Genomic DNA, 19,946 nt, shown 5'->3' with positions numbered 1-19,946 from the left:
AGCACCCCTCTTATCACTGCTCAAGGGCAGAGGAAGTGCGTTTACAGCTGGACAAACCTCATAGAACGATACATGACTAACTTTGTATCACTGAAGTGTTACATTAATTGAGTTACTCTCTTTAATGTATTTACATGCATCATCTCCTGTGCGCATGAAAAATCGGGGAGTAATTCCAGTATTATTTGTTTTACTCTGCTCTGTAATATTATGATGCTTTTTAATTTAAACATGTCTATTTTATCCCGTTTTTGTTGTAAGTTAACAAATGACGGATGCTAAAACTGTCACTGTAAATAATTTATTTTTAACAAAATAATTAAATATGAACATTTCAAGTATCTATTTAATGACTTCGTAAAAGCTGATTTTAGTATTTCTCTTTAATCATTTGGTGTGATCGTTTTGAAGCGGCGCTGTGCAGATCAGTCGGTGTATAAGAGAGAAGAGAAGCGGTTAGAGAGAAGACAGCTCTGTTTGCTTTCGAATCTCTCCCGCAGTACTTTTATGTCATACACCAATCGGTCTGCACAGCGCCACTTCAAGTCGAACACACCTAATTATGTGCCTGAAGCCGAATCCTATGTTCAGAAAATGATGCACTCTACGGAGCCCCTAAAGGGACATGGTGATGGAAAAAAATATGAGATGAGGGGGAAAAATATATTTCAAGGCTTTTGTGTTCTCTTGCAATTATATAGATGGGCAATTATATTATATTCGCAGGCATCAGGGAGCTGCCATCAATATTCAGGTTATTAAAATCGCTTTTGAATGCTAGCTCGCTTTTTACTTTATTATTCATGCAAGGCCAGTAGTTGGCGATGTCACTTTGTAAAGAAAGTGAAAAACACTTCCAAAGAAACACTTTGTATGCGCCTATAGACTGAATACATAATACGCATGCGCATGACATAACCGTTTTCACAAATTCATATTTTTTGTAGTTTACACAAATTCATATTTTTTGTAGTTTACACAGTCAGTAACAGTATCATTTTCAAAAACTTGAACTTTGAAACCCGATTTCAAAAATTTGTGTTTTCAGGCCTCCAAAACTGCGTTGTCGTGTAAATGAACGGCCAAAATGGCTAAAAAGTTTTCCTTTTTTAGCTGAAAACGGTGTCATCTAACCGCCCCCTTAGACTTGCTCTAAACACGATATTCTTAAGGCCTCATTATGCTTCTGCGTCAACTCTACGGCGTAGCTACGCCGTCACTCCTACAGCGTCGTGGCCATTTTATGATTCTGCGTTAGGTTGTGTTGCATCACGGTGCATCTGACCAATCACAGCCCTTGGGGTCTGTGTCGACTCGACGCATAGTTACAATTTTTTGGAGGTGCACGTTGAGCTACGGCGGGGGGGTCGGAGAGCGGTTTGTGGCGACGCATAGGGGTCTGCGGGGGTACGACAAAAAAATTCTTAATATAAGTATTCTAATTGTACAATTACAGTTGCCACTTACACTAAAAGATGGCAAATTTATAGTAGACTGGGAGTAAAAACACTCACAGTTCCCTTCATATTACTTAACCATGTAATACCACCAAAGACCCAAATCCAATATTACTGTTTTAAGCCAAACACTTTAGATATACGAAGACGGTGGACTCAAATACTATGAATGGGAGAAAGTGCAATAGTGGAATAAGTCCCACTTTCTAAATAAAAGAGCCAATTGCCATTTGGTAAAGTCATCACGTCATGCAGATGCCTTGAGAAGCTCTGGTTGCTACTAAAACAGAAAGTGCTTAGCGCATGCACATGTGCATTGGCTGGTCCAGCCAGAAAAGGGCAGTTTTTTGTTATGAATTGAGCTTTTAAAACAAAATGTATGACAATTGTTGTCAGATTTCATTGGTGATTTCAAATATAAAATTTAATTTAAAGACAGCCGCAGAGTGAAATGACTTGCCTAAAGGACTTTGTTTAAACATCTTTTTTTTTTTTCGCCCTGTCCTTGTTCTTCTTGCTTGTTTAACTCTATTATTGTTGCTGTGTGCTGCTCTCCTGCAATGTCAAAAATGCTTCAGCTTTGCTGACTGCACTCTTACTAAAGACCTTTGTGAAGAACATCCAAGTCATAACACCAAACTGCACCAATGCATACCAAAAAGAAACGTATTCCATGTTTAGAGAGTGATAACACACCAAGGCTGTGACGATATTATTTATTCACCATAATGTTCTTTTCTTAGAGGTCATTGGGACGATATCTAATAATCCAGAAAAACCTTAGAAACACCCAGCTTTCAGGATTCTACAGTTCTCTCTAAGATCTGGGGCCTCATTTATAAAATGCTGCATGGAAACCATCCTATATTTATCTTATGATCATTTCTCAAATGTGCGTACATGTGATTCAGAGAACAATCGTAAGCACAAAAAACATGCATACGCTTCTCTTCCAGAAGTGAAATTTATAAATCGCAAAAGATCTTGAAATTGTGCGCAGCTGAATGTTTTCTGTTCTCCACCTTGTAAACGCTGCCTAATTAATGTCATTAACATAAAGCACCAGTCTACGTTTTTCACATCAAACACCGTTTTTATGCTTATGACCGTTGGCGTGAATTGTAGCGTTCGCACACTTTAAGATCAAATCTGTGCGTACACACGTTTTATAAATGAGGCCACTGGAATCTGTCTCAGTGCATTGTTTAAACTGAAGCTGATTAGAAGAGGTTGGGAAATGATGGCCATTGTAAAATATTGCCATAAAAAGAAAAGCATGTTGTTTTTAAAAAAAAATTTAATTAGTTTCTTTCCAAATCTCCTTTCATTTGGATATTTCAAAAGTATTAGAAAAACCTAATCATACAGTAATATACAGACCATAAATAAAACATTTAAGAAAATATATTCCCTGATATCAGTAATCTTTCATAAAAACACGTCACATTTACATTCAAAATGACTTAAGCCATCAGTGTTCCCATACCGAGTCTTTCAAGTCTATAAGAGTAGCATACAAACTCTTTCAACTTGCACATTCAACTTACTTTGAACTCATTTACCCAAAACCAGAAGTCAATGCTAGGAGGGAAGCTGAAAACAAAATGGAAAAATACAATTCATGTCGTATTCGACAAATGTGAAACTAGTACAAGCCATGTTCACACACACACACACACACACACACACACACCCCGCTCTTCACTTTCATGGCATCTTGCCTTCTAATTTCTCTTAAATAGTCCTCAGTTTATACTTCTGCAAGGACGGAAAAGTCTTTCTTAGAAAAGGAAGATGATTCATAGAGTCCACGCAGATCCCAAAAAGAGCCATGACTATCGGATGTGGGGGATAAATGTTGGTCTTGATGTCATTCTCTCAGTGGAAGGATGTTGGTGTGTTGAAGGGGGTCGGTTGAGTGTGTTGGTGTTTAGTAATACTGAATCTCTGTTGTTCCACCGGGTTCCACTCGGGATTTCACCGAGTCTATGAGATACAGCTTCCACATCTCTCTTCATCCCTGCAAGCTTCTGGTATCGCCGCCGAAACAACTGCCAAAACTGATCTTCCTGCAACAAACAAAACGGAATTGTATACAATTTTCATGGAATTTGCTGGGTTTCAAAGTTGAAAGGTTTTACTTGCCTAAAAACATCCGGCAATATTCACACATGTGACTTTCTTTCTTCCATATAACACAAAAGGTTCATTTTTGAATTATATCTTAAACACTTTTCTTTTACGCAATCAAAATAAATGAGGACTGGTTATCAAGCTCCAGTCCAGAATAATAATAAAAAAATTACTATAAGGTATCATTTCATGATCAAGTTGTGATGATCACCCTCAATCGAACTTTAATGATGGGCTTCAGATAACATGAACAATTTAAATGACACTGTAATTTAATGGGCAAGAGTAACCACTGACCAGTATATATATATATTTTTAAACGTGTCCTTTTCACAGAAGAAAGGAAGTAAAATGGGCTAGTGAGTAAAAGACAATTTTAATTTTTCAACTATTCCTCTAAGAGGTCCTGGCAACCCACTGTCCTGCAGAGTTTAGTTCCAACCTCATTCAAACACCGGAAGCAGCTAATCGAGGTCTTCAGGATCGCTTGAAAATATGCATGCAGGTGAGCTGAAGCAGGTTGGAAATAATCTTCAGGTAGGCGAGTCTTCAGTCTTCTGTGGGCTTTTGTATGGCTTTGTAAGCTTGGAGAAGAGGTCTTCAACCCTGCTCCTGAAGACAAAGTTTTTTCCAACCTGCTTCACCTGCCAGTGTATTTTCAAGAAGTTAAATAGGATCTATGTCTCACTATAGAGTTGAAGTCTCACCAATGTCTGCTGCAGGGATGCAGGGACGTCACGGCGCACCCTCTTGGGTTTGGCACAGTACGATTCTAAATGCTGGAGGTCACATCCCCGCACGCAACACTGCTCGACGATCCCTTTCCCACGAGAGCGAGGACCGCCGCCACGAGCTGCTCCAGGTTTGCCTAACCACCAACAGACACAAAGGTTTTAATGCCAGTCATGTTTATAAGTGTTAGTTGTAACTGTTACAATGGGGTGAACACATACACTACCAATCAATTGCTTGGGGTCAGTACTTTTCTTTTAAAATAAATGAATTATTTTACTCCGCAAGTACCCATTAAATGAATGACAGCAAAGACTTGTATTTCAGAATTTCTATATCAAATCAATTCTTCTTTATTTTATTGAACTTTCACCTACAATTAGGAGTGAAAAGTCATTGACAAACAATACCAATTTTTGTGAAATTATTGAAATAAGAGTCACTGAGACCATGTCATAATGTTCTTTTTGAGAAAAGGAGTGAATGAGAACGAGAAACGTATCAAGGTGGCCTTGGATATGGAACAGGGTGAAAGGGCCTCAGTTAGTAGAAATAAAAAATGTTGATATCAACAACCGCAAATCAAGAGTACATGTGGGTGTGGTAAATTGTATTGTTATTAATGGAGTGTTTTATATCAATAACTATAACTTCAGGCCACCTACAACAGACGACAGTTGCTGTTTGCTATTGGTTGTTAGGGTGATTTGCATCAACACCATTATGATAAGGGCTTGACTTGATACCACTGTCTGTATCTTCAGGGCAAGGCCACTTTTAATACACTGATATTCATTGGTATGAATATGATATGATGTTGTGATTGAGATTAAAGATTTAGAGAAATGCAAGTTACTTCTATATCACTGTGTCCAGACAGAACTGTTTGTCCTTTGACCCACATGATCAGCACACACATCTTTGAAAACATTAGTTTCTGCAGTATCCAAATACAGGACATCAGAAATATAAGATGAAGATTGTAGGTGACTCTGACCTCTGTAAAAGCCACGGTCTCCACACACAAACTCCAGGTCAGCGACTAGTTCCCGTCCACAGCGTGCTTTGGCCGCCTCGCCAGCGTCTGGCAGAATCAGGACGCAGTACAGGGAGTAGAGGACGCACGCACTTCGCCAGCTGGGCACCTGCTTCAACAGAAACAACAAACTCTCAGCCAGCTGCATCTTATCAAAGAGATGCACTCCTTTTTGTCAAAGCAATGAATACAAGTTGTGACGCATGACGTTCTGAATACATTTTGTTCTGCAAATCACACTGAATTGAGAGCATGTGTAAAAAGTCACAATGGCAGTGCCCTGAAAGTTATAATTGCGCATGAAAAACCATTAATATTAATAGAAATGGTTATTTCAAGAACTGTTCACTAAAAGGTTCTTTGGGGAACCAAAAGTGGTTCTTCTATGGCATCGCTGTGAAGCCCACCTTTTGGAACCTTTATATTTAAGAGCGTAGAAGAACCAATTTGTGTTCCCCAAAGAACCTTTCAGTCAACATTTTAATAATCCATTGAACCTTTTTCCACTATAAAGAAGTTTTTGTGGAATGGTTCCATGGATGTTAAAGGTTCTTCATGGAACCGTTGATGCCAATTTATTTATTAGTGTACATATAATCTGCTGACTCAGAAAATGACTTTGCAAAAGCATTACAGATCTATATTTTCCTACAACCCACACGACAAAGCAACGTCATAATAGCTCCCTAACATACAAACCTGCATTGGAGGCAGTAATTGTTGGTCACAAAAAGGTAATTTGAGTCATCTATGCAAACTAGTCATTTAGTGCTAAAAAAGAGGAAAGTTGTTTTGACCAGCTTTTATGGATTCTAACCATCAGTGGAGTCTTTCTAAACACCTCAAAATAAAAAAGCAGCATGATGTGGTCTTTTTCCCCTAAATTCTTCATCCAGATAACATGCAACAGGTGTAATTGTCTTTAATTTGAAAGCCTGATCCTGGTGCATCCCGTTGCAATATGTGTTTGTAGGTAAGTGCATGAAGAGTCTTACCTTCAGCATGAATCCTCTTAGAATCTGAAGGCGTCTGGCATGGCAGGCTGGAAGTCCTTCTGATGGCATGTCTATTTTTTTATGGTTTGGTCTCTAAAGTGCTACTGACGTTCTTACTCCGGTGTGCTCTTATAGGAGGACAAGGAGGGGACGGGCCAACGGCACACACCCGCACACATCCTACCCTTCCCTCTACACACAGACGACACATAATCGCAAAGCTTGTCTTTTGCTGAAGACGCATGAAACTACAAAAGATATCTGATAAATAAACAACAGAAAATCAAAATTGACGTATCTATCTGAACATTTATAGCAAAGTAATGTAAAAGGGAGGTGGTGCAAGAATTTATCTGACAGATATTGTCCCTTTAGAGATCCTTCATTATGTGTAGGCATATATCATTTTGAATTGTCATCATTATCCTATAGAAGGCCGGTTTAGAGATTCCCTGCAGTATGACATTGAAATCCATCTTAAGAGTGACGACAACAGAGAAAGAAGTTATCAAGTATATCTCAGCAAGAAGCCGGTTAAGTGATTTTGGAGTGTGTGGGCTTCAACTAAAATGATAAAACAAAGGAACGCATTCACAGTCAATCACAGAATACACACTTAAAGATAAAATAGAGACAAAACGTTATGTTACCAGTCAGATGTGTGGGTACATTAATAGCCAATTCTTAGTTTGACACAAAACCTTTTTTATTTCAACCAATGAACCGACTGACATTTTAATTTTAGCAGCTAAAGTAAATCCAAACAGATTTTGTGATAACTGTGCCAAAGCAAAGTGCTAAATTATTCATTGTATTTATTGCACAAAAACATGTCTGGCAATTTTTTGACACTATTATTTTATTTAAATGACAATATTTAAATTAATTAACTTACTCAACCAAAGTTTTAGACATTTCTTCTGCTGCTCAAATGAAATTGTACGAGGAATTTTGATACCGCTTGAACAGACAAACATCTTTAGAAAAGTCTGATCCTCTAAATCTGATCCGTGGGCTTTGAGTTAAAGATGTTGAGGGCGGCTTCCTTCTGCCTCAGCCGAGCTCGTAAGTTGTTGATTCTCTCCTCCTGAGCCAACTGTTCAAAGTCAAAAGCAAAACAGCTCTCAGCTCTGGGAAGCACTGCGGCCTCTAAACGCTCATTGTCATCATCGTGCGCCTCTCTTTCTCCAGATGCTGCTTCAGGCTGCTCTGAGATGCTAGCCGATGCGTGGATGATCTGGGACTGCTGGAGGATATTGGGCTCCTGACTGGACTCTAGATCCTCAGGAGGTTTGGGTGGGCTAATCACTGACCTGGACTCTGAGGTTTCCTGTTAAATCAAACGCAAAGTTCTTTAATAATCATCAATTAGGGGGGGGGGGGGGGGGGGGGGGGGGTTCTGAAAGATTTCAAACACCACCAAATGACCAAATCACTTTTAAAATAATGAGCAATTTTTTTTTTTTTTACACAGATTTAAAGGTACTGTAAGGGATTTCAGTTATTTTGCCAGTGACCAAGCGATCCAGATTTAGCTGGTTAACGTGGTCTAGTTAGTCCCTGCTGGTAGATGTCATAACTACACCACTCTGAGGCTTTCTCCATTGACAGCCATTCAAAAGTAACCATGTATTCTAGAGAACTTTTAAAAATCTTTCTGGCTTAAGTAATTTGCTCAAAAACAAGAAATGCTACCAGGGGATGCCAACAAATAGCCAGGTAAAATGATTGACAGGCAGGCGGTGAACATTTGTTTTTCAATTAGTCAAAAAAACATTTCAGGACATATTTCAGTTCTCACAACATTTTTTGCATGGCATTCCAAAGCAAAAACATTTACAGCATCTTTAATCGTGTAAGATTAACATGCCCATCTTCAAGGCTTAAGTAGTAAAATAAAAGACTGAAGCTTGACCTTTTGACACTCTTTGCTAGTACAGTATTGCTCCGCCATTTCTTCAGAGACTTTGTGCAATTTTGGTGAAATGTGCGGGTTAATGTCAAGATCTGTAACTGGAGCCTGACCATCCTGAGTCTGTGGATTAGAAAGAGACATGCAACAATCGGAAATCAAATAAGAAACTGTTTCAAAGGCCTAAAGCAAATATTGCTCAATATAAAAAGTGAAGAGAATCACTAAACATTTTATTTTTCTGAACCTTTATAGCTACGTAATGTAAAAGTTCTCTTTAGAGATCTTTCATAATGTAAAAGCATATTTAACTGTGAATTGTCATTATTTTATTATATAACGATGCTTTCGAAATTCCTTGCAGAATGAAATTGAAATCATCTTAAAAGTGATGACAACGGAGAAAGAGGTTATAACAAGTATATTTCAGCAAGAAGCTGATTAAGTGATGGTCATATTTTTAAATATTTACTTTTAAATACTTCATATTTACTTTGAATATCAAAAAACTGGTTTGATTTAACTATCTACAGTTAATCTAAATAGGTTTTAATTTAAAAATAGTTTTTGAAATTTAAAGTTAATTTGTAACAATTAAAGAAACCTCATCTGAGAATTATTCCCTATTTATATAGCATTTAATACAATATAAATAGTTTGATAAAAATAACAATAATAATAAATACAATAATAAAATATTGTAAAATTCATCACCTATGAAACAAATTCAATTTTAGCTGTAAAGCAGCTCGACAGAAGACAATCCGGCTTAATTTAGTTAAATGTTGCTTTAAATCAGTTCAATAACTGAATAATGTTAGAGTTCATCAATTATGAAACTAGTTAAATTCAGCTATAAAGCAACTCTAGAGAAAATAATAGTTTTTCTCAAGTCAGTTCAGTGTTGATTCAGTTCAATAACAGTATCAATGTTGCAAAGTTAGTGTTGCTACTCAATTCAGTTCAAATTTTGGTCTCATCTGATAAGTGTAAGTGCAGTCCAGTACAATATTACTGAATATGAATTGTGAAATGTCCCACCTTGTTCTGTTGAGATCTGGGTAAAGGGTCCGGGAGCGGTTGTGCCGGACAACTAGGTGGAGTGTTTATCTGGTGCTGTTGACTGGGAGAAACCGGACACACACCTGAAGGTGTTGAGGGAGAGCTTTGCAGTCTCACTCGCCTGTAGCGTGACTTTCTCACTGACAGGAAGATCTGGCCGTTAAACACGATGATGGCATTTCGCTGAACAGAATCCCTGATGCTGGGAAACAAGGCCGCTTCACTCTCCAGCCCTGAAAACTGTATTTTGGGCTTATGTGTTTTTAAAATTGTTTTTAAGACCTTAAAGGCAGTGATGCTGGAACTCACAACAGGCAGCATAAACTGGCCTGGAGTTATTTTGGTGACCAGCGGCCTCTGGCCCTGTGGAAGTGTTTCTCTGCTGTCCTTGCCCACAGCCACTTCTTTTTCCCGAAGCTCAACCGGACAGATCCACGTCACTGTCTGCGGCATCTGTTTCTCTGATTCATGCTGAGACAGAGCGACACGGATCTTCCTGGCCGTGGAGCTGGACAGGGACTGCACTGGGATGTTTTTGACACATGTTCCTTTGGGAATGTAAACAACAATGTTCTCCATGCAGGACATGCTGAATCACGGAAGAGTTTGAACCTGTGGGACTGGTTGAATAAAGCATTCATATTACTGCAGTCTTCTATACGTCTCTGCATTTTATTATTACTAAACAACTAAATAGCCTACTCAACATACAGAGGTGGTAAACTAAAGACCTTAGCCCATAAACTTAAGTTCAATAAAATAGATTATAAAGAAAGTTTACCATTGTTACTAGCTTCATCCAACAGCCTTGCTACTTACGTTTTTTATTTAATTTTTTACTGCTACAATTAAAGGGGCTATATATAGGAATTTTCATGTATTAATGCCATTGGGTGAACAGCTTCTAACGAAGCTCAAAAAACTAGACCTTCCCCGACTTCCTATATTTTCTATGAAAGAATGTTGAGTTGACTGATTATGTAAAAGAGTCGGGACGTTTTCGCCAGGAAAATATCAGCCAAAATCCGAGAATGGCATTTTTGGACGATAATTTCCGGTGGCCAAAATTTCAGTGCATCCCCACAAACAGTATATAGTAGGCAGGGGCGCCGGTAGAAATTTTGGGCCCTATGAAAGAATATGAGGTTGTGCCCCCTACCGCACCCATTAATAAAATCGATCTCTGGGGGCCCCGAAAGTATGTGGGCCCTTAGAATCGTCCTAACTTTTCCCCCCTTACTGGCACCCCTGATAGGGTGACATCCCTTCCCGCTTTGCGTTGTACCGCACAGCATTTTCACCCCTTGTCCCGCACGTCGCATATTGAAAAAATGTCCCGCATTTTCATCAGTCTGTTGGTTTTTAATTATCGTATTAAGAAAATGCGCATGCGTTCTTTGCCTTTGTAAGAAAGCATTATATTTATTATTATTGCGGCGTAGTTTTTCACCTGTATTTAACAGCGCTTCGTCAGAAGTACAAATACAACAGCCGTTTTTAAAATCCTATTCAATGGTTGAAAAGACAGGAGTAAACACGGTCACTAGTGGGTGTGACGACTGTCAATCAAAATGTTGAGCGGTGATTAGTTCCATGTGGTCCCTGTCAGAAAACAAATGGATAATTCAGTAAATTAAAATTTTACAATGAAGCATAATGGCAACATAGCCTATTTAATATATTCTTAATATAAGACTGTCAATGAACTAATTTCATGTTGTTTTTTATTTATTTTGTAGGATTTTAGTTGGACTTGCAGAAATGTTTCAAAAATAGTTATCTGCATGATGCCTGCTGCCTTTGGGCTCATTGATGTTGAATTTAAATGTCATGTAAAATAAAGACGTTACATTGTGATGAAGGCTAATGGTGTTTTCTAGAAGGGACTAAAGAACAAAGTATTTTTATCAGCTGAAAGGCAAAATACAAATGTTTTTATTAAGTTAGATAGACATTATATAACAGTTTCAGGTTCTGTTTTAGTGTTGGTAACATGTCCCACATTTGGTTTGTTTGATGGTGGTCACCCTAGGCCTAGGGTCACGTTAAGTCCTCTTGTACGTTACGAGTGCAAGAGCACGAGCAGTAAATTGGCTGCAGTTCGCTTAACGGCCACCGGTGTCACCAATAATAATGGTTTCTAAATTCTACATATAAGTTAGCTCCTTTAAACAATAAACAACATGACAGAGTGACTGTAAAAGACAATCACTTTTAAAAACAATACTGTTTAACTTATTCAATAATTCAAGTGTTAACTGAAGGTATTTTGTCGGAAATTATCGTTACCATTTTGAATTTTGTGGATTTGTCATTAGGAAGTACCATAGAGTAGACAAAATTAAACAGGAAACGTTTAACGTTAACGTTACCAAATCAAACTAAAACCAAAAGTTGTCATATAAGTTACCTAAAATTGGTCACTTCAATTGCGGCAAAAGCGGTACAGTCATGTCTCCACAGCAAAGCTCACAAATGGAATTCATGTTTTGTTTTTCAATTAAATAAACCTGTTATCGAATATCTGCATGCACCCCTCTCTGCACTCAGCGGGGACTTCCGGAGAAAACTTCCGGAGTTTGGTCTTCAGTGTCAAAATAAAAGTCAATGTTAGACAAAAGTTAAAAGTAACTCGATATAGAAGCTGAAAAAAAGTAAACCAGCTGGTAAAGATGACATTAATTGTTCATTTAAAATATAAATCTTGTCATCTACCCCTTTACTCACAGTTTTAATCATTGTAAATAGCTATATTAGCGTCCACACCAATGCACGCTGCTGTTATGTCGTCTCACGCTTTAAATGCTTGATCTCGGGTGGATTCTTATTGACTGCAAGTGTTTATCATTCGTCAGCTGGAAAATATAATACAAACAGAAATGTAAAACAGGCAGTTTTCAATTAAATTTTTAAAAAGCAAACATTGTAGAATAGTTTTAATCTATCTACTATTTTTTTAACAAAAATATGTTATGTTTGTTTTAAATTGCAGTTGCATTAGCTTTTAATTAAAATCTGATGGATGGGACATTAAGTAACTTCAAATACTAAACCAATCTCTGGCAGAGTATGTACACTGTTCTAAGAAAGAACTGGAATAATGCAGTGAGATGCATAAATAAGTTTATGGTAAATGCACGTTTAGTTCATGTGTATGCAAGTATAAAAGAGAGATTAAGATTAAAGGGTTCCACATGATCTGATTTGGTCAAAAATATTTGCTTTTGTGTTTGAACATCTTTACCGATAAACAACATATTTTGGACACACAGAGGCCGTTTCAAACAGTTGAAAGTACTATTGACACTGACAGTATAATTTATATTTCCCCTCAAGTCTTTCCCCGTGTACGTTTCACAAGTTGGGCCTACAGTATTTCTTTTCCAACAACAATTGTTTTTTTGTTTTTTTTGTCCTTTAAGGGTTTGCTGATCTGCTTCACTGACATAATACACCATACTGTAGCCTATATACTACAATGTGGACAACCATCATCTTCGCGTACTGGAGATCTTTGATAAATGCAAGTCTATTTTCTTTCTTTTTGAACAGTGGAATATGTGTTTTCAGGAATGGGTGAGATGCTCTTTAAAGACAACATAATGCTCTTGCACTATTACCTATCATTTCCAGTAAGTATTGTAAGATTTTCCTCCAATGGTTCGATTTTATTTTATTTATGCTGCTGATATAAGTTATTTAATTTCATTTCCTTTTTTTTAATTGGAAATACACATCACACTCTAACACAGAAAACAGAGAGAGGGCCACGTGTGGAACCAATGAGAACATAGACACGGATTTTAACAACAGCAAACAAACAAACAAATACACATACATACATACTTACGTCATACATACAAACATAGTTATATAAAGCTAAACGATGAAGTATCATAATTGGAGTATAGCAACGGTAGTATTAATTGTTGTAGTTTTAGCAGAAATGTACCCACTATAATAATTGGAACAGTAATGTTAATTAAAAGGCGAAAGGAGTTACTTTTTTTCTTCTTCCCATTTGTACACTTTCTATAGGCTCACAGTCTTTTTAAAATCTTTAGTCAGAGTCCAATCCTACAAACACGTAGATCCGCCTAGTCATTTTGGGTACTTGTTCAAGTGCAACATACTGTATGTGAACATAATCGGTGACTTTCATGCGGAGCGGGATTGTCTTTGGGTCACACAAGATACTGTAAAGAACCACTGAAACAATTTGAAGCAGTGAATCTGTGATAGTGATAGGAACAAAGATTAGGTACAGAAACATCCTAACTGTTTCTCTGCCACACCAGTCCATCTGGCTGGCAGTCTCGACTCGCCGACCTCTGACCTTTCTTCAGAGGCACGTCTCCAAGCTGTGCAGAGGGCTCGCGGGGCAGGGGGCAACGTGCGGCGCCCCGTTGTCGCTCGAGCCCAGGTAGACGCGGCTCTCAGTGGCGTTGTTGTTGTAGTTGAGGGTGACCGGCAGACTCTGCTGCCTCAGCGGGCGGGACGGGTAGCGGGATCGCGGGGGCCTCTGGGGCTGAGAGTTAGGGACGGGGTGACGAAGCGCCACACGCACGTGGTTATGGTTGGAGCGTTCCGATTCGTCGTCCACGTCCGTCTCGTCGATCAGGGGGATGTTGTGGACCGAATCCGTGATGATGAACTCCGGGTGCGCCTGGAAGTCGTGAATGGAGTTCCGCGACTCCGGCCGCTCGATGCCGTCATACAGGGAGCTACGGAAAGCTTTCACCACCCGGATCTATACGTCAAGGGTGCGGGGTAGGAGATGTCAAAGGAGAGAAAATGGAGGGATCGAAAGGGACAGAGAGGTGGAGAGAAGTTTAGTCCCCCTTTTGCACTACTCGCACACTTTCAGCTAGCTGACCTGCGAGAGCTGAAAGTTTCACATCCAATAAGGCCTTTGGTGCAGTAGGCCTTTGAAAAGAAACAAAACTCCACAGCCATTCTATAGGCCTCTATAGAATGATGCCCAAAACATAATTGAAATCCAAGTTGTAATTACAAGAGGAAAAAGAAATCTCAAGAGACAGTCAAGCTAACACAAGACAGCAAACACAAATCGTTCCAATTCCATACATATCGAGAATATGGTCTGTCAAAGCAGCCTTAGCCCCCTGTCTGTTTTTCATTTAATACGTGGATCTAATGAATGACACACCAATTTCAGCTTCTTCTTTTTTAATGATAATTATCAAAAAGTTAGATTTCTTTTCTCTAACCTCTGATATAAGACATGTCGAATTAGTGAGCAAAAACAATTTACCAAATAAAAATAAATAAAATAATAAAAGACATGTTTGTCTGTGAAATTCAAAAGTAGAATTACAACTTTCACTGTTGCCAGTTCAATACCAGGTGATTCAAATTCATGGAACACTTAAGAAAAACAAAAAACACATGCGAACAAATGACAGTAAACACCAAAAGAAAAACAATGATTTTGAAGGCACACGCCACCATGTGGTACAAACACACACATACACACGGTGTACACGGTACACACACACACACACACACACACACACAGAAAACACGTTTAGAACATAAAAAGTGAGGTTTACACTACATGGCTGTGCACAGAATGCACAAACACAAAAACAACATATACAGGAAATAAAGACATGCGTATTCACATACTGTTGGTGTTGACAAACTCTGTAATACGGATTGAATATTCTTGAAAAAACAGATTGCATTAGTGTCTGTAAGCATTATTTATTGTTCTAACATCAGTTTTCTATTTGTTACATTTATAGGGTATATTTGTAAGTCTTTTTTTAAATCCACTTTCAATAATCAATGGAGAAAAAAATGATTTAACAAAGCAAGGTATCTTTGATTATATTAGCTCAGTCTAATATGAGGACATTTAGAGGTTCTTGATTGCCTTGTTGTTTTAGAAAGAAAAAGTAAAACCAAACTCTCTATGCCCTCAAAAGTATGAACACATTAAATGGGACTCGTCTCCCATGCAACCATGCACAATAATTCAAGTTTCCTCTTCTCGTTCATGCATGGCATGCAAGTACACATTCAATAGGAAAAGAAAGAAAATAAATCAGTAAAAACATTGATCAAATTGTTCCACATTCCTTTTTCTGATGTTCTCATCGTGTGCGATTCTACAACAGCCGTGGTGAAAATGCATCTTCTTGAAAAGAAACCATTCGCATGTGTGTGACCATGCATGTTGGACTGTCACATTCATCAGACAGGATTTTTTTCCCCGCTCTCCACATTCTACATGCATAGCCAAACCACGCTTGGGAATGACCACAAAGCAATGTGACTGACAGAGGGATGGGACTTCACAACATGGACACAACAGCACTTCTGCAGCTTTGTTTTTCCAAAGAGCCATTTGTTTTGTGATTTATGCTTAATTTAAAGCCGTTTTCTTTGCTACGCAGCAATGACAGTGTAAACTTTCGAGTATAAGGCCCAGAATTCATAATGGCATAATGGTTATGATAACAAAGAGGGGAAAAAAACAACATTAAAAATTAACTGCAGTGAGGATTCGGCTAGTCTTTTGTAATTCAGGCACTGGATGGAAAAACAGAAAAGGGATTGTGTTTGAAAAGCTCCAAACACATCGCATCAGAACTCCTCATGACAGACGGCAGGAGAAGGGAGGTGAAACAGAAGTTTGAAGGATGGAGGTCTAATCCTACAGCACAGTCATTTTCTTTTGTTGTGGCGTGACGGCCAAACAAAAGCTTTTGAGGAGCAGCCCTCTTGCGCAGCATCACCAAAGAATGTCTACATTATTTTGTGAAACTAGAACTGTAAAAATACTGAATAAAAGTCATTTAGCTGGATCTTTCCCTTCTCTGTTGGATTTAAGCTAAGATAACATAGCACAAAATGCTATAAGACGATGAAATGAAGTCAAGCACGAAAAAAGAACAACGGACTGACAGGACAGGATAAGACACTAAAATCGAAAGCGTACTCATACTTTCATTTTTAAAGGTTCATAAATAAAAGCAACTGAAGATTAACATTGAAGGGGAACTGATAATGAAACCGAGGGGGTACCAGCTGGGCTAATGCTTGCTGGCCTCTTTGAAGGGATTTGGAAATGCTAAGATGAAACTGTTTTCTTTAGACCACTGAAAAGATCGCTTCTGGTACCTGGAGGGCAATGTTGATGTTATACTTGCTGCATTAAACCCTCATATACAGATTGCAGTCTGTGAGAATGACTTTCAAGAAGAAGGTCCCCAAAACTAAAGCTGTTTTGTGACAATAAATCATAGTAGCAGAGAGTAAGAAATATTTTCTAATGTGAAGAAAATCAGGCATTAACAATTAGCAGGACATTTTCATTAGATGACAAGTGTGGCGGGTTATAACACGAAACCTGTGAAGAGAGAGAGGAGAATCTGAACATGACATGAGCAAAAGACATGGCACACCGCAAGTATACTTTTTGTCCTGAACGGGATAGAAAATGTTAGCGCTATTAATGCTAATATCCCTAATATGAAAATGGCAGCAGAAACCATTATGGGCTTATACTCGCAGGTTTACAACAGTCAACCATTGCTTTCGTCATTCCTATGTTGTCAGCTTTTGATTTAGGAAACACATTAAACATCTCCACTTTAGTTTCTCGATTTAGTTCAATTGTTGTTTGGCTCTTTCGAGTGAAATCCTGGTAGCCCTTTATGGCAACATTGATTTGAGGGTAAATTATTGGCAAATCAAGCATCGGGAGAATAAATAAAAAGGCAACAAGAAAAAGAAAACCATCTTGGCAGAATAAACAGCAAGAGCAAGAAATAAGTTATGAGGTAGCAAGGAAGGAGGAAGGAAAGAAAGAAAGAAACAAACAAACAAACTAATAAGCAAAACAAACTAAAAATGCACAAGTAGAGAGATGAAGCAGATGCTCTGATGATAATCTGCTCTCTCTCTCTCTCACACACACACACACACACACACACACACACACACACACACACACACACACACACACACACACACACACACAAACACACACACACACACACTCAACATTCAGCAGACTAGGTGCGTTTGAAGGCAGGCAACAATGCACGTGTGTGTGTGTGTTGGTATAAATGCTAAGCCATCTGAGTGCACGGGCTCTACGAGGTGCCGTTAACGGAATGTAAGGACTCACTCCCGGGGGCACCAGTTGCATTGGCAGTGGAGAGAACTACGTGAGAGGGAGTAGAATTATTGGTTACGTCATGGAGTTGGCTGAGCACTGAAGAGCGGCGTCTCACTGCACCCTGAAACGAACCACTTCTCTTGAAGGTACTCACTACCTCCATCTGCAGGAGAGAGAGAAGGATATCACACAGACAGGCGAATGAGCTCAATGAAATGAACAGGACTGGGGGTTTTAGGGAGGAACGTCTTGCAGGAAAAGCAACATTTCATAAATTGTTAATGAGCATGGTATGTTCGATGTTAAGGGTGTTTCTTCAACTATGAGCACTTTATTTATTTTATTTTATTTTTACCAATGGATTTAAATGTTGTTTTTGTTTTATGAAACTCGCATGAAAACTGGATTGGAATATAATTTAAAAACAAAAATGGTGTCATTTATCCTTGAAAGAAATTAAAATAGTCAAAGTGAAATATTTTTTTTTATTATACAGATTTTGATGGTACCTAAGTATTGGACTAATTTCTATCACAACCAACAATTTTCTCACTAGTAAAGTTAGCAAAAAGACAACAGTGTCAGTGAAAAGCATGCTTAAAATAATGAGAAATTTGAGTAAAGACAAAAATAAACAGAAACATTTTAGTGTTAAGTCTTATTTATTATGTTTTCTTATAATTTTCAATCAAACTGTAATTTTGTGAAATTTTTTTTTAGTAAGAATGTCTCCGGTACAAGTCTATCTGTGTGGAGTTTGCATGTTAGTCCCCATGTCAGTGTGGGTTTCTTCTGGGGGCTTCGGTTTTCCCCACAATCCAAAAACATGCAGTATAGGTGAATTGGAGACGTTAAATAGTCCGTAGGTGTGAATGTGTGTGTGTGTGTGTGTGTGTGAGTCCCAAGCAAAATCGCCGCCAAGAAAATTCATGGACGGTCTCTCGTGTATGGCAAGTACGATACGACTGAAATGGTTAATGAATTAATGAATTTAGAATACATAAACTGTTAAATTATAAATTAGACTTTGCAAGTCAAAAATGATTAAAATGTCATTTCCACCACAGAAGATGTGGAGATGGAGGAAATTACATTTGTTGGTTCAGAAAGTAAATCCAAAACTAAAGTGCCTACACTTGAAGAAACATTGAGAATAAAAACCACATTAATGTTTTAAAATTCTAAAAGGCCAATACTAGTTACCAAGTACTGACATAATACATGGAGATGCAAGTAGAAGACTGAATAAAACAGCGTGATAAAGCAGCAGAAAGAATAAAGGATGAAGTGAGGGAGAGAGAGACGTTAAGATTTACAACACAGAAAGCTTGTTAAATATTAATATTTCATCAATTTATAAAGGCTGGTGAAGAAAGAAAAATATGTTTGAGTTATGAGGAAAGTAAAGTTTGAAAAAAGTTCGCAAACTAGAGCATGTGGCACAGAAGGCATTTGGTATATTTTAAGGCAGTATGTGTCTAAGCGGGAACGGCTGTCCCTGTCAGAAACAATGCAAAAGCAACATTAAAACAGACAGGAAAACACGGAGACTGAACGTCACCTGAGTCTGAATTCGGTTGAGTCCTCGGAACCACAGGATCTGTCCTCGTCTCAGCTCTCTCTCGGCATGGTCAATCTCATCTTCATCCTCAGCTAGGTCTTCATCCATGATCTCGTGTGGAGCCGGCCCGTGGCCCGCTTCTTTCAGACACTTCAGATGATGAGTTGGCACTGATGCTATCACCTAGAAAAAAATACAGTAAAGTTAAACAAAAGCTGATATTTTTGAAACTCATTTTCTGTTTTTGATAGCATTTAGAATGGCAAAGCGGTCGACTACAGCACTTACCTGTCCCCAGACCAGCTCTGCCAATCCCACAAACAGGCACCAAAGCCACTGCTCCATATTTAAGGGGGAACAGCTAAAGGGTTTCCCACCAAACTGCACAATCACAATCTACAAATCACAAACAGTGGAACGGAGTGGAATGATTTTCTTTCATCTGTGTGTAAAGTACCAATGCAACAAAATATATGAATAAGGGAAAGTGTATATGTGAGTTGTTCCCATTTCTTTTAGGCTTTTTCAGCATTTTTGCTAGTTAAAACGTCCTTGCCGTGTAACAAATTAATAAAAAAATAAAAATTAAAAATGAATAGTTTATTTCTTAATTAATTTGAGGTCATTAAAATGGCATTTACATATTAAAATGTATGACTCATAATAATAATAATACAAGAATTAAAACAAGACTTAAAAAAAAAAAATTAAGATATTTACAATGTAAAAAAAAAAATATATATATATATATATATATATATATAGCACAACTATATAGCAAATCAGGGGCCGTATTCACAAAGAATTTTAAGGCTAAAAGTAGCTCCTAACTGGTGAATTTAGTAGCAACTCCTAAAAATAATGGGCGTGTCACTCCTAACTTTAGGACTCCTAATTTTTTTCACT

At 38.1% G+C, this 19,946-nt stretch overlaps 3 protein-coding genes across 16 annotated transcripts in view; all 3 read right to left on the bottom strand.

Moving 5' to 3' along the window:
* Positions 1-3,142: 3,142 nt before the first annotated feature.
* On the bottom strand, positions 3,143-6,561 carry igf3 (insulin-like growth factor 3). Its single transcript, XM_077223045.1, has 4 exons — positions 6,354-6,561; positions 5,320-5,467; positions 4,298-4,458; positions 3,143-3,526 (listed from the first exon to the last, which is right to left on the bottom strand). The coding sequence occupies exons 1-4, from the start codon at positions 6,420-6,422 to the stop codon at positions 3,293-3,295; spliced, it is 612 nt and encodes a 203-aa protein (XP_077079160.1). The 5' UTR covers positions 6,423-6,561; the 3' UTR covers positions 3,143-3,292.
* A 473-nt stretch (positions 6,562-7,034) lies between these two features.
* On the bottom strand, positions 7,035-11,898 carry LOC143732223 (uncharacterized). 2 transcript variants are annotated; one of them, XM_077223038.1, is made up of 4 exons: positions 11,738-11,898; positions 9,307-9,947; positions 8,269-8,388; positions 7,035-7,683 (listed from the first exon to the last, which is right to left on the bottom strand). In XM_077223038.1, the coding sequence occupies exons 2-4, from the start codon at positions 9,913-9,915 to the stop codon at positions 7,351-7,353; spliced, it is 1,062 nt and encodes a 353-aa protein (XP_077079153.1). In that variant the 5' UTR covers positions 9,916-9,947; positions 11,738-11,898; the 3' UTR covers positions 7,035-7,350. The 2 variants fall into 2 exon arrangements, with proteins under 2 accessions (XP_077079153.1, XP_077079154.1); XM_077223039.1 differs by lacking the exon at positions 11,738-11,898 and adding an exon at positions 10,778-10,929.
* Positions 11,899-12,974: 1,076 nt separating this feature from the next.
* atp2b3a (ATPase plasma membrane Ca2+ transporting 3a) overlaps positions 12,975-19,946 on the bottom strand; it is a 28,402-nt gene continuing 21,430 nt past the window's right edge. For 4 of the 13 annotated variants that reach the window (XM_077223024.1, XM_077223025.1, XM_077223022.1 and 1 more), the window contains 4 exons: positions 19,329-19,436; positions 19,041-19,223; positions 17,556-17,642; positions 12,975-14,077 (listed from right to left, as the gene is read on the bottom strand). In XM_077223024.1, coding sequence (XP_077079139.1) covers positions 13,670-14,077; positions 17,556-17,642; positions 19,041-19,223; positions 19,329-19,436 — 786 coding nt within the window. In that variant the 3' untranslated portion in view covers positions 12,975-13,669. Of the gene's footprint in view, positions 14,078-15,034; positions 16,706-17,488; positions 17,643-19,040; positions 19,224-19,328; positions 19,437-19,946 lie in introns of those variants that run through there. The other 9 variants (XM_077223033.1, XM_077223034.1, XM_077223032.1 and 6 more) reach the window with 3 other exon arrangements.

Source organism: Siphateles boraxobius, unplaced genomic scaffold, assembly GCF_051911475.1.
Source record: "Siphateles boraxobius isolate OS27281-9 unplaced genomic scaffold, OSU_SipBor_1 9, whole genome shotgun sequence".
Lineage (NCBI taxonomy): Eukaryota > Metazoa > Chordata > Actinopteri > Cypriniformes > Leuciscidae > Siphateles > Siphateles boraxobius.
This window is presented reverse-complemented; position numbering and strand designations above follow the sequence as displayed.